At 39.3% G+C, this 14,862-nt stretch overlaps 1 protein-coding gene across 3 annotated transcripts in view; it reads left to right on the top strand.

The window, feature by feature from the left end:
- Tent4b (terminal nucleotidyltransferase 4B) overlaps positions 1 to 7,961 on the top strand; it is a 64,788-nt gene extending 56,827 nt beyond the window's left edge. The window contains exons 8-12 of one of the 3 annotated variants that reach the window (XM_047528285.1): positions 1,377 to 1,503; positions 1,605 to 1,708; positions 1,952 to 1,998; positions 3,745 to 3,909; positions 5,303 to 7,961. In XM_047528285.1, coding sequence (XP_047384241.1) covers positions 1,377 to 1,503; positions 1,605 to 1,708; positions 1,952 to 1,998; positions 3,745 to 3,909; positions 5,303 to 5,479 — 620 coding nt within the window. In that variant the 3' untranslated portion in view covers positions 5,480 to 7,961. Of the gene's footprint in view, positions 1 to 1,376; positions 1,504 to 1,604; positions 1,709 to 1,810; positions 1,999 to 3,744; positions 3,910 to 5,302 lie in introns of all 3 variants that reach the window. The other 2 variants (XM_047528284.1, XM_047528286.1) reach the window with 2 other exon arrangements.
- Positions 7,962 to 14,862: the final 6,901 nt, after the last annotated feature.

The raw sequence follows: 14,862 nt of genomic DNA, 5'->3' as shown, positions 1-14,862 counted from the left end.
TTGTCAGGCATTTTGTGCTTTTAGCCTCTCTTTAGATGCCAAATGCAAGATAATTTCTATTGTCTTTTTTTCCCCTTCCCAAAATATTTCATGAGCAAACATACTGAAATAAATAGAGCACACCCCCTAGTAAAACACCTTGCAGACTTCAGATGAGTTGGGAATAGAATCCTTTTGACGCTTAAAAACCAAGAGCAATAGGTATTGACTGTCAGGGTAGGTTTGTGTGCAGCTTCAGTTTGGCAACCATTTTTCCATTTTCTTGTTCTTCATGCTGGTGATTACAGCAGTTGTCAGCCAGGACTTTAAGGAGGATTATGAAGTCCTCAGAGGCATAAACTTGGTAGTAGTATACCTCCAAATTCATAATTCAAGGAGACTATCTTTTGGACTGCTTTCTTTTCTCTCTAGTTTTGCATAATCTCCTGTGCTTTTTCCAGTTTTGCATTGGCTTGAAAGTGAACAAAAAATAATTGCTTTCATGAAGTTATATTTGTTTGCTTGTGTCTTAGTTTTTCTGGGCAATATCTTTTCCTGATGCAATTGTAAAATACTTAGATCCTACATTATCGGGTTTTAGTGGAAGTGCTTTTTGTCATTTGCTTGAATGTGTAACTTTGAATGAGTCAGGAAAAGGAATGAAGAGCTACAGTAATTGCCTCGGAGCCCTTTTATGGCTTATTGAGCTGTTTTATAAACATTAATAGTTCTATTTGTTTATTCATTGAGGAAATACTTAATGGACGCCTTCTCTGTGCAAAGGTATTGTGCAAGGGACAAAGATTTTTCAGTAAGTCTAGTGTGGTGGTGCATACCTGTAATCCCAGCGACTATCGAGGCTGAGGCAGGAGGATAGCAAGTTCAAAGCCAGCCTCAGCAACTTATTTAGGCCCTAGGCAACTCAGTGAGACCCTCTTTCAAAATAAAAAATACAAAGGACTGGGGATGTGACTCAGTGATTTAAAAAAAAAAAAAAAAAAAAGATTTTTCAGTAAGACAGTTCTTGCTTTGTAGGACCTCACAAATTAGCATGGAAAATATGTGTATACAGCTAATAAAAATCAAAAAACCTGCAGTATCTCTGTTTTAGCTTGATTTCACTCCTAGGGGAGAATAGGAAACTTTTTTTTTGTTTGTTTGCATTACTCTTTACACGTGTGATAGGAGAGTTCTTGTTAGGCAGTTTATACATCGTGATAAGTACAGACTGCATGTTCAGAGATTGGGGAACTAAGGGAACAACTGACAGCTCAGTTTCTGGGTGGAGTTGTAGCTGGATAACTCTTGCCCATGCCCTCCCAAAAGTAAGCTTGTCAACACTTAATTCATATTAAGCAGTAGTCAAGCAGACTATTACATATACATTTCTTTTAAAGGTAATGATGTTGGAAGGAGTTCATATGGGGCCATGCAAGTGAAACAGGCCTTTGATTATGCCTATGTTGTTTTGAGTCACGCTGTATCACCAATAGCAAAGTACTATCCCAACAACGAAACAGAGAGGTAAAAGTTTAACTCAGATCAGCCCATTGTGTCAAAATTGGTTGTAGCTTATTTTCAAATTAATGTACGCTTTCTTTTTTTTTTTTATTAAACACATGCAGCATATTAGGTAGAATAATTAGAGTGACGGATGAAGTCGCCACATACAGAGATTGGATATCAAAGCAGTGGGGCTTGCAGAATAGGCCTGAGCCTTCGTGTAATGGTAAGAATTTTTTCATTGATTGATTGACTGAGTCTTAGAGGCTTTTCTGTGTTGTGTTTTTAATGGGAAGAAACGTTTTCCAATCTTTTGCCACTCTTTCAGGAAATGGTGTTACCTTGATAGTAGATACTCAGCAGTTAGATAAATGTAATAATAATCTGTCTGAAGAAAATGAAGCCCTTGGAAAATGTAGAAGTAAAACTTCGGAATCTCTTAGTAAACACTCTTCAAACTCTTCATCAGGTCCAGTGTCCTCCTCTTCTGCCACGCAGTCCAGCTCTAGTGACGTCGTAAGTATGAAAGATATGGTTCTTGGAAGCTTCAGTGCTTACACACTCTCTTATATGGGGTTCATTCTGCCCAGAGGGTTAAAGCTGCTTCCTTTTCTTGTTACTGGGAAATTTTAACAACTTTAACACTTATCCTTTTCTCAACCTTTTTTTATGCATACAGCAAAAGAGAATTTTAGTGAAGTCTCTGTGTCCACCACTAGATTCTCCCATTAACATCTGACTTGCTGTCCTATACCTGCCTTCTATCCATCCTGCTGTCCGCTAACTCTTCTTATTCTTTGATCCATTTGAAAGCAGATTACAGGCCTCTGTACACTTCTTTCAAACTTCTGTAGTGTATATTGTTAATAAGACTTAAATATTAGTTTGTAGTTTTTTCTCTTGCTATAAAATTGACATTAAAGGAAATCCTAATTTTGTATATCCACTAAATTTTTATCAAATGCATTCAAATGTGTAACCCTACATACTCACAAGATGTAGAACGTTACCACCACCCCAAGGAGCTCCCTCGAGATGCTTGCTAATCACCCCCAAGTCCTACCCTCAGAGGGAACCACTCTGATTTTCTAATAACATAGATTAGTTTTGCTTGTTCCATAACTTCATATAAATGAAATTATGCAACATATACTCTTTTTCATAAGGCTTCTTTCATTTAGAATAATGTTTTTGAGCTTCTTGATTGAATTTTTTTAAAAAAGGATATAATTTTTACTTCATAAATATCACCACTTTAAATGTATAACTTCAATGTTTTTAAATATGTTACACAATGTTATCTGCTATAACCAATCTCTAGTTGAAGAATATTTCCTTCACCCCAGAAAGAACCCCTGTACTAGGAGTAGTTCCTCCCAATTCCTCTTTCCCAACCTCTAATCTTTTTTCTGTCTCTATCCTGACTGACTTGTCAATTACATCAGAAGTTAAATTTTCTTTATCAAGGTGAATTTAAATTTATTTCAGATTTAAAATGAACTTACCTATTATTTGAATTTTGAGTTTATTAGGTGTGTGATAAAAAGAAATGTAAAAATGTAAGGGACGTAATTTTATGTTGTTGCTGGTGAGCATGTGTCATCATGGAGTCATACCTGTTCACGAGCAGAGTCTCCCTGTGCGCCTGCTGGATCCTGGAGCAGTGCTCTGGGGGGCCGAGTGTTGAGCTGAATACCTCAGACACCGGGATCGGGGGTTGGGGGCAGAAGCAGACACAGCCTTGAGCTGGAGCGTCAGGGACTGACGGCTAGTGCTGCAGGGTGAAGGGCAGAGATAGTCATGACCCAGTCAGTCAGCGGCAGATGGGGCTGAGCCACTGTCTGTGGTAGGTCTGTACCGCAGCACGTTTGCTTGGGGACCTGTCATCATAGACTCTCAGTCCATCATCTTGTATTTGATTAAAGATATTGAACCAGGACTGGGACCTCCGACCCTTGGTCTTCCCAGGGTACCATGACTTGTTTTCTGTAAGTAAAAATGCAGATTCACTGTGACCTCTGTGAGTTCCTTCACAGACTATTAACAAACGTGATGTGGACAGTGAACCTGAGGATGAACGGAAGCCCTGTGGTAAAATGAGGAAAACCTAAGCAGTTAGTTTTGTAAAATCCTCATTGTGTCTCCTGAACTCCCAAATGTATCAGTCTTCTGATGAGTACTTAGCTGAAATTGTTCTCATTCTGAATATTGAATATGTAAATCACCAGTACATTACATTATAAACTGTATGGCTTGTGTTAGGATTCTGATGCGACACCATGCAAAACCCCGAAACAGCTACTTTGCCGGCCGTCTACTGGGAACCGAGTAGGGTCACAAGATGTGTCCTTGGAGTCCTCTCAGGCAGTTGGGAAAATGCAGAGCACCCAAACCACTAACACATCCAACAGCACCAACAAATCTCAGGTGTGTGGAATTTGTGTTTTTAGTTGTTAGTGTCCAATACAGAATAGTTAGAATTTCTTTCATGTGAATAATGGTTATCCTGGGTTTGAAACTCTAGGTTAAAGAGCAAACCTGTTTTGTTTTAAGTGGTTCTAAAGCATGGTGGTGCTTCTAGTAATGGATGTCCTGAGGCCATTTATGAGACATTGTGGCACTGATCCTTTTTTTTTTTTTTTTATCTTTTTAGTTGTAGATGGACACAATACCTTCATTTTATTTATTTGTTTTTATGTGGTGCTGAGGATCGAACCCAATGCCTCACACATGGCAAGCGCTCTATCACTGAGCTACAAACTCGTCCCCTGTAGCATCAGTCTTTATGGAAACCTAGTAACTGGTCCTAAGACATCCTAGCCAACCCGCCTTATTACAGTTTCAGCATTAAAAAATTTCATCAGAACTGGGGGGATGTAGCTCAGTTTTATAGTGTGACCTTAAGCATTCTTGAAGCCCCGGGTTCCATACCTAGTGCACACACAAAAAGGATCAAGTTATAAAAAGGTTTTATTGTACTTGAAATTAAGCTGCGTCTGAAGTTTCTGTGCGACTTAATGGCAGTGGTGTGCATACCTGGAGATGGTGTATCCTTTTGTAGTATTTGGCACCTTGCTGCCTGCGTTGAACCGCATCAGGTAGCTGTGAGGCGTGATGGTCAGTTGATTGATACTAACTCCAACTGAAATAGGCCACAGAGATACTCTAAGTTTTTTGGTTGCCTAAAATTATTATTAACCATGAGTAATGAGTCAAAATGAGGGAAAAGGCAAGCCATTGGTATTGTCACTGGCCCAAGGCCTTCTTCCCCTCTCAGTACAACCGGAACCCTGGGAAAAGGCCTCTTGGCAGCAGAGATTACTGGCTTGTCAGTCACCTTATATCTCATTAGAGTCACTGACTCCACTTTACCTATACAGCCTTAGCCACCTGCCCCAAACATAAACTCGTTGAGTAATAGTGATAAGGTGACAGAGCTGATGGAACAGGCTGCTGTCAGGAGAGAGCCACAGGTAGGGAGAGCAGGAAGGGAGCGGCTGCCATGCTGACGCCCCCAGTCAACCTGTGCAGTCGTGCCTGTCCCAGGCCGCCTTCCAGTAACACTGCCTAGGATGTGGTATGTGAGCAGGCAGCTTCCTCGAGAAAACACTGTTGGGAAGACAAGATAGTGGCCTGGTTTTTCAGTATTTCCATCATAAAAATAATGTAAGAGTTTTAGAGTTCAAAAGAGTCACCCCCCTTTGCCTGCCTGCTAGCTCAGTCAGTGGTCAGCCCAATTTCTAGTTGGAAAGTGCCCTGTACATTCAGATTTGCTAATCCACGATACTGATGTCTTTTTGACCGCTTTCTTTTTCTGCAGCATGGATCAGCAAGGCTCTTCCGTTCTTCCAGCAAAGGCTTCCAAGGTACAACCCAAACAAGCCATGGTTCCTTGATGACAAACAAACAGCATCAAGGCAAATCCAATAATCAGTATTACCATGGCAAAAAGAGGAAACACAAGAGGGACGCGCCCCTCTCAGACCTTTGTAGATAGTCGGCGCTGTGCGATGGACTGTCTTCTGTGTGCAATGATCTCATGCTCAGGACAGTTGCATAGGGACTCCTGGGAGACATGCAGGAGCCTCACACTGTTCAGACATTGATTTAGCAACTGCGTTTTTTCCCAGCTCGCCACGGAATGGATCATGAAGACTGACAACTGCAAAAACAAAAGCAAGCAAAAAAGGGGAAAAAAAAGGCTGCTCATTTGATAAGTCATATGCTACAACAGGGTCATTTTAAGATTTAAAGCTTGAATGTAAAATATATTTCTCATTGGCTTTATGCAGAGTTATAGGGAATAGTATTCAGTGTGGGTAGGGTGATAGAAACAGAAAACAATGTCAGAGGATGGGTGGGAAGGCAAACAAAAGTATCTTATAGGAGTCCAGATTCCAAAGGGGAAAGTGATCTGTGCATGTTTTTTTTTTTAATATTTTTGCATATATTTACCATTTTATTGTGTGTGTATATATAGAAGACCATATAGGAAATTGATATTTGTAATAGTGGATTTGTTAATACTTTTTACATAACATTACTGTTTGAATTGTAAACAGAATTCTTCTCAGGATTAGTTTGAAGAATAATCTGAATTGTCATCTTGACATCCATATATAGGGAAGTGATTAGTTCTATTATTCAGTTTGTTTTCCTCAGCATTGAAATGACTTAATAGAACCCTTGTGACCTGCTGCGAAATTTTTTCCTCTCTAAAGAAAAGGTTTATGGTGGCAAATGACGTTTATTTTATTTTGTAAAAAAAAAAAAAAAAAATGTACTATGTACTTTTGTGTAAACACTGAAAAATCTCTAGTCATCTCTGAGAATTGCAACTGTTTTCTATAGTGCTGTCGTTTTGGGCAATTGGCAATTACATGACTTTGTGTTTGTTTCCTTTGCAGTCTTTCTATCTTTCTCTCTTTCTTTTTCCCCTTCCCTCCCCACTTCTTCCTAGTAGGAAGCACAGGGCCGCCCCCGTCTGGCCTCGCTCCTGTTGCAGCAAAACCTCGAGCTCCAGACTTTGCATGCTGGCTCCTCTGACCCTGTGTGCTGCGTGTGCTTGCGTTTCTCATCTTATTCTTTTAAACTCATGCTTAACTACTGTGGGAGAGAATAACTGTAAACAGCTTTAATTAAATCATACTTATAAAAAACTATTTTCTTATACTCCACTTTATGCTTTTGGTATTGTCGATCTTTAAAAATTAAATGGTCTTTGATAATGGATCTATTTTGTATTGCCTTATTAAGACCAAATACTTCTTGTCATCCCATTCTTTATCCTCTCCTTTCATGGAATTGTTATCTTTAATTAAAACTTTTTTAAACATTGGCTTGTTTTAAATCATACTGTAAATTTTGTTTGTGGTCAGCTTTTGAGTGCAAATGAGATGTATAATTCTGTTATTCATCACCTGTTGGGTTTGAAACTCAGTTGGGAATATTTAATATAATAGAATGTAAGTGACATTTCTGAAAATGTTTTCTTCCAAGACGAAAGCTCTTCTGTTAGCATCAGTGTGCGTGGCTCTGTTAAATACGGCCATTTTGGAGAAGAGATTCTTTTATATATATATATATACATATATATACATATAAAGTACTATTGGCTTTTAGGAATTTCTTTTATATACATTTATGAAATATTGAAGACCAATCAGACCATTAATGGACACTTAGTGCAACTTTTTATAAAGAAAATAATGCTAAAGTAAGACCAAAACTGATGTCATCACTGAAATTAACAATTTTCAATATGTTCGTATTTTAATTCACAAAGGAAAAATATGTTCCAAAACTGGAAACTCATAGTACTTGTGTAAACTGTGGAAGATTTTAAATGTGATGTTATTTTGACAATGTTTTAAATTTTAGAGTCACATTTTATTCTGATCTGAATTTTTATCAAGATGTCGAGCTTTTGTTTTTTGAAACTAGTTTGTCATAACATATTGTGCATAATCACAGTATTTATTTTGTAGGACTATTGTGAATGTGTAGACTTATGTTTACCGCTAAGGGAACAATTATTTATAAAATAATATTAAATCCAGTATTAGCTGCCTATTTCAGACACTTAATACTTGCAGAGATCCTTGTTACATTTACCACACTGAAGTTTTTTTTTAAAGAATCACCCTCATTGTTGAAAGTAAATGTACTTGTAGGGTGCGAATATTAGTGTTCCAATAAGCATGTGATTATATTAAGGTGGTGGTAGCGGGAAGATAATCTTGATTCCATTGGGAATCTTAGGTTTTCGTAAATTTATTGGGAAAATAGTTTTTCCTGTACTGCTGAAGTTTCTTTTTGGTAAACAGTATCTTTCTAAAAGAAAAAAGCATGAAGGAGAAATTGAGGTGTGTATACATTTCCTCAAATGACCAGCATTGTATTCGTGAATACTGTGTATCTTGCAATGAGCAGTGTGGAAACTGTTCATTTTTCAATCTGAAGTAAAATACTTTCAAGAACTTTTAGTTTGCCTGCTCATTTGTTTTGTACATTTCATCTCTGTATTTGACTCCTGTCTTATTTCTTTTGAGTTTTAATACTTTTCTACAAAGATCTTGTGACTGTTACCAGAAATGTGTCATTTAAATATTACAGTCCATCCATATCCATGAATCATAATCCTCCTTTGCCTAGTATTGTAGAGGGGACTTCACACCTTCTACCTCACCATGGTGACATTTCTCTGGAGGTCACAAATGTGTACCCAGGCATAAGAAACATTTAAATACTGGTTCGTAGAGGTGCTGATGGGCCCGAGGGGTGTCAGTACAAAACCCAAGTTTTTGATACTAAAGGTAAAGTTCTGCTGTGTCTGTGACAGTCCTGGTCTTCAGTGTCTTTGTTCTGCTTGGCAGTGTTGCCCTTGGTGCTGAGTCTGGCTTCCATCTGTAGAATCTGCGGTCTTCACACACGGTGGCCTCCAGTCTTAAGTAGATCGCGCTGCGTTTTTGTCCTGTTTCAAGTGTGTTTACCTTTCCTTGCATTTCGAGCCCCTCGTAAGCATTGAGGGTATTTGATTTGGCTCCTGATATTCCTGGATGAGGGCTTCACAGGGCAAAACATGGGCTCCGGGAGGGACACTTTAGTAGTCTCTTTCCTCTGGAGTTTTGTAGCACTGTGTGTTTTCTTGGCATTTCCTCCCTGCGTAGGAAGTGTGAGTTGTGTTTGCCTGAACCTACAAACCGGTGTTTGGGGTTTCCAGAAATATAGGCGGGTCAGGGGAGAGTATGATAGGAAGCATAGGACTGTGTGGCATGTTTTCATTGATGGACTGCCCCAATGACAGGAGACAAGCTGCTCAATTTGATCTGTAGAAATTACTAGAAATCCCCATGATAAGGACTTGCTGGTATTTGTATTGCTCATGACTACATCTGCTACTCAGTTTTACTTTAATATTGGTCTCCAGTTCAAAACTGATGGATTCCTTTAATTCTAAACGCTGTTGATTTCATGTTTTAGTCCCCAAGACCCTTTCTAGGGAGTTACTGCTTCACAGTTAATTTTTCAAAGATTAAATGGTAAACTGTTAAAGAAGACAGTCCTAATTCTGCTGTGATAGATATTGAAATGTTAAAATTAATGATCAGAAGGATTTATTCTGCTCCATCTCTACTAAGGCCGCAGTCTGGAGGAATTTCTTAGTCTCCTGGCTAATTAAACTGTTTGAATTGGTAGAGAGTAACATCTACAGCATGTATTCTGCGAGTAGCCTATAAAAGGCTCTATTAAGCTTAATTGAGTAGGGAAGTTATGTTTAATAGTCTTGATAGTAATTTTCATCAGTGGCATAGTCCCATCTAGTAAAATATTTAGATGTACCATTGGGATCAAAGATTTGTATAAGCAGTTCCTTGGAAGGACTCGTCTTGCCGTTTCTAAACCATGAGACTAGCTGCCTGCTCTTTTGTCAAAACATTTATGGGTGGATTAAATGGTAAAGAGCACATTTTAACATGCTCCTTGATCCTTCGCATAGCTGAGAAACAAGCCAGATTTTACAGTGGAATTTTTTTTCCATGGCTTGAGAACTTGACATACCCCAAAACCCTTTTTCTCAACCCTCTTCTCTTGAGCCATCTTGACCTCTGTCACACATTTGGCACCTTGGTTTTTGTTTTGTTTGGGATGGATCAAAAACCATGAGCTAGCCTGTAATCCCAGTGACTCCGGGGGCTGAGGCGGGAGGATTGTGAGTTCAAAGCCAGCCTCAGCAAAGGCAAGGCGCTAAGTAACTCAGCGAGACCCTGTCTCTAAATAAAAATACAAAATAGGGCTGGGGATGTGGCTCAGTGGTCAAGTGCCCCTGAGTTCAATACCTCGTACCACCCCCCAAAAAGAATAACGAGCTAAATACAAATGTACAAATTCAATGTTGACAAAATTATTAACCAGAAAAATTGCTTTTGAAGCCTGCTGAGCGCTGATATTAAATACTTAAAGACGGTCTTTAGTTACTAAATAATAGTTAACACTGTTTTACTCTATCTTGGTGCGAGGGGATTGCTGTTGTGTTTAAATATGTATTTGGTCTCGACATTTTCTACTTAGTGTTTAACCTAACCCATGGTCTACTAGCCTGAAAGAGATAACACTTTAGAAAGAGATGGAAGCAGACAGATGGAAATAGGGCGTCTGCTTTGGTTATTTTAAGTTTGAGGTGTCTCCTGGATTTCCTGAGCAGACATGTTAACCATATCAGTAAGCACAGATGATAGTGTGGACGTCAGGTATTCGCTCGGCTGTGTGTCTTGGTGGAAGTTTGTATTGGTTATGTGTTCATTGTGTTTATTTTTACATGTGAACTCAAACCTGACTGCCTTTCCCTGCATACACTGCTGTGCAGTCCGATAATAGGGACAGTCTCTACTAAGGCCGCACGCAGTCTGGAGGGGTTTTTTAGTGACTTTGTTTTATCTTAAAGATGCTATAGAAACTAAACACAAATAACACCACTGAGATGATGGAGTAAGCCAAACTGGGCTTGGCCTGAGCTTTGGGGCAGGTGGGTGAGGTCCAGGAGGACATGAGGAAGCAGCTGCTAAAGCCAGTACTGGTGAAGGGCAGACTTGCCTCAGGTTTAGTCACCCATCCCTGTGAAGGAGAGGGAGATGATGGGTGACCAGCCACATTCTCAGAGTTTAAATTCACCTTCACCTTTCCATTTGGGATCAGTGCTATGCATAGTTGTTCCATAGATCATTTCATTATTACCATTTATGTGTAGTTACAGTTTATCATAATATTGTTTATCCCTAAACTTAATTTTGAGATCCTGATTTTTATATATTGAAATTTACAGAAGCTAACTTTTTAAAAAAGTCTTTGAAAGCCCTGCTATCCTACTGATCTTCATACTTTACAGGCTAGTGAAAAGCACCGTTTAAAACATGCAGCATTAAAGGTGAAAAGTAAGGTAGCAACCGTAGTTTCTAGACATAAAGTGAGAAGGGCTGTTGGGATGAACTTGTTTTTAGTGGTACATACAATAGATAAGTATTTAGAAAGTTTGATGAAGTCAGTGTTTTAATAACCTTTTATTTATTTCCTTCCTTGATTAGCATTGCCTTCTGTGTTAAGAAATTCGGATTCCTGTGAGGTGCTGGAGGTTTGAATCATCTCGAAACCTTTCCAGTCCTGTCCAGTTACCGCTGCAGAGGCACTAAGGAGTTTACCAGAGAAAGAGATTTGATACAAATGATTTATGAAATCTCAACATTTCCTGAGGTTATATCACTGGGCACCAGTTATGAAAACTATGAATGAATTGCACACCTGGAAGCTTTTCTTTTTTTATAAGCTAACTACAGTGTCTTCAAAGATGTCAATTGTTTGCCTTGAAAATTTTATAAATTGCATTTCTATGCACATCTGACCCCCACCCCCGTGCTTACCATTGGGTTTATTATTCATAATATGCAATTCAATAAAGGCTTTGTGCTTTCATTTATCTTCAGAACCTCTCGTATGAGCCTTTATATAAAACCCAAATGGTTTTTTTTTCTTTTTTTTAATTTGTAATTCTAAATAGAGCCCTGTTCGGAAGTAGAGGTTTTCTTGTGTATGTAGTATTTCTGCGAGTTCCTTAATGATCTCAAACCTGGTTTTCATCCTCAAATAGTGAAAAGATACTTCAGGGTGCTGTTTTTCTCCTGCCTTGTCCTAAACTGTGATAGCAGTTTGACCTCCCCACAGCAATAGAAGTTGACCCCATAGAATTTGGTTATTTGCAAATACCAGCCCATTAAAAAAAAAAAAAAATATATATATATATATATATATATAATTTTTAGTTGTAGATGAATCTTATCTTATTCATTTATGTGTGGTGCTGAGAATTGAACCTGGTGCCTCACACATGCTAGGCAAGTGCTCCACCACTGAGCTCCACCCGCAGCCCGCCAGCCCGGTTTATCCTGGCTTTAACACAAGGCGCTGTGCTTGCTGCACTAAGAAACTAGTTGCTCTACCCACAGATTGAGTGGAACAACAAGCTGCACAGGCTGAATGGCGTGGTGAAGATGGTTCTGAGGAACAAGAGAAACAGGGTTAAGAGCCAAAGTGGACCGCTGAAAGCATGTTTTCAGAACTCTAGGGGAAGAATGAGCAGTGCTTGCCGGGACTGGTGGTGCCTGCCTGGGACCCCTAGTGGTGGTGGAATGCTGGACGGTTAGCTTCCAGGTCGTCACAGACTGCTTTAGGAGGAAGTTGCTCAGTAGCACGCGGAGAACTGCCCGCTAAAACCAGACCTCGGGCTCCAGCAGTTGAGTTTTCTTTCTGCTTCTTGAACATCCAGCTGAAGTGCTCCCCAAGGACATGCCCTCCTTTCCAGTAGCATCCCCGAAGTTCCTCGCATAGTAAATGACAGAATGAATTCATACGGAGGACAGTTTCGTCCATCTGGTTAGATCTAGTGAATCTGCTTAATCTCACTATATTGAACATATGTTCCATTGAGAAGAAACGTAAATAACAGGTAAATGTCTAAAAAAGGATCCAGTTGCCTTAAACTTTCCAATTCTACTTAACTCCCCAGAGCTATGCATTTTTATATTTTGGGATGTATCCTAAAATTTTTTGTGCACTTAAAACACATGTAAACATAACTTTTGGGGGTGGGGATGTCTTTTCTCCTCTGATACAAATGGGGTCATGTGACAGTAATCTGCAAATCCCAGATCATGTAAAGAGGTCTTTCTGTGTTACTACATGCACATGCCTATTTCCTTTTTATTATGACTTTTGCTTGCAAATTGCTTTGGGAAATTGACATGTCAGATCTGCAAGATGAATAAACTAATGAACCATGAAATGGCATTTTTCAGTATACCTCGGTTAGGGGTTTTATAGAATATTGCTATTCCATGGCAATTTTCTTCCGAATCAAGTTAACTGAGAAAATTCCCCCTAGTTTTACATTCTTTTAGGGGAATTTTCATGAGTGGCTTTTGAGAAGTGTTTCATCTTTTAATTTTTTTTTTTTTTTTTTGCTAGAAGTTCAGTGTTAACAATGTGCTCATCTGAGACAGTGCCCTGTCTTTCTATATTTTATTTCCACTTTTTAGAAAAATTTGCCTTTGGAAAAACACCCATCATGTTGACTGCTCTCCACCACCCACCCATTAAAAACCCAATCTTTTTTATTTTAAGACCCTCTGGTAACTGGAGCAGCAACAATTAAAACGTAAAAGTTACCTCTCTTAAAGTGGAATGACCCGCATGGTGAGTAGGGAGAGCTTGGGCAGGGAGAAAAAAATCCAATTGCTTGGGGCAGAGAAGGCAGAAAATTGCCTCTAGTTTTGTTGGGGAAATCTGCTGGAAAAATTTGTTATTGAAAGGATGAACGCTAGCTGTGGGGAATCCAGACAGCCATCTCTCCGAGCCTTCGCACAGCAGTGTTTTTTAAAGATGTTTTCCTTGGAATAACTTTGTTAGGTTCTTGTGTGATTATAGAATTTCTGCTGTAATTTCTACTCGTTGGTATTCAGAAGTCTGTTATGAAATGTTCTAGAGTTACCAGTTTCGCTTAGGAATGCAACTTCTTTGACTTTTTTCCTTTTTTTTCGTGTGGTACTGGGGATGGAACTCAGGGGTCCTGTACTACTGAGCTCCATCCCCAGCCCTTTTTATTTTTTATTTTATGAGAGGGTCTTGCTACATTGCTGGGGCTGACCTTGCACTTGTGATCCTTCTGCTTCAGTCTCCCAAGTCACAAAGATTACAGGCCAGCCTTCTTTGACTTTTGGGAACATTTTACCTTTTACATAAAACACTTAATACTTCTTTCTTGTTTAGGAAAACAAAACTTCAACAAACTAGCAATCTGAAATAATTCACATGGGATGAAGCAAAAGTGTGTGTGTGTGTGTATGTGTGTGTGTGTGTGTGTGTGTTGGAAATTTAAAGTTTAAAAAAAAAATTTTATTATAAATAGGCTATAATTGTATGTGTGTGGGTTTTGTTTGTTGGCTTTGTGGTCCTGGGGATCGAAGTCTGGGGCCCGCACATGCGAGGCAAGCACTCTACCACTGAGCTGCCTCTCCCTTTTATTTTTCATCTTATGTATTATTTATTGCAGTGGGGACTGAACCCAGGGCTTACTGCTGAGCTGCGTCCCCAGGCCACTGATGCCTTTTGTTCATTGTAAAATTTTTGAAGCAGGACCCTGCTAAGTTGCTGAGGCTGACCTCTAACTTGCAATCCCCCTGCCCCAGCCTCCTGGGTCTCTGGGATTACAATCATATGCCCCTGCATCCTGTTGGTGTGTGTGTAAGGCAAATAATTCTCCTATTTTGAAAATGTGAGATTAGAATTTTGTTGAATAGGATCTGTCCCGAACCATATTAATGAGAGAAAGTTATTAATGTTTAGTGTCAACACTGAAATGAAGGGAGAGGCTTATTAAAAGTATAGAGTGACCTACTTACATGTCAATCAATTTTTAAAAGAGTTATTGCTCAATTTAGGTGACAAACTATTTTTGTACTTACATCACTCAGTGGGTCGCTTAATGCATGAGCATGCTCCAAAGCAGTCTTAAGGTTCAGGGTGCCATGAATCCTTATTTTTCAAAATCGAATTCAGGCCTGGCATGGTGACTCACACCTGTCATCCCAGAGACTCAGGAGGCTGAGGCAGGAGAATTGAGTTTGAAGTCAGCCTTAGTCATTTAGCAAGGCCCTGTCTCAAAAGATAAAAAGCAACTCAGTAGTAAAACCCCCCTTGGGTTCAATCCCCAGTACCACCAGCATGGTGGCAAATGCCTATAATCCCAGCTAGTTGGAAGGCTGAAGCAGGAGGGTTGCAAATTAGGAGCCACACTCAACAATTTAGCAAGACCCTGCCTCAAAAAGTTCTGGA

This window comes from Sciurus carolinensis, chromosome 16 (assembly GCF_902686445.1).
Source record: "Sciurus carolinensis chromosome 16, mSciCar1.2, whole genome shotgun sequence".
Taxonomy (NCBI): domain Eukaryota; kingdom Metazoa; phylum Chordata; class Mammalia; order Rodentia; family Sciuridae; genus Sciurus; species Sciurus carolinensis.
Note: the sequence above shows the minus strand (reverse complement) of the source record. Positions and strands in the feature narration are given on the sequence as shown.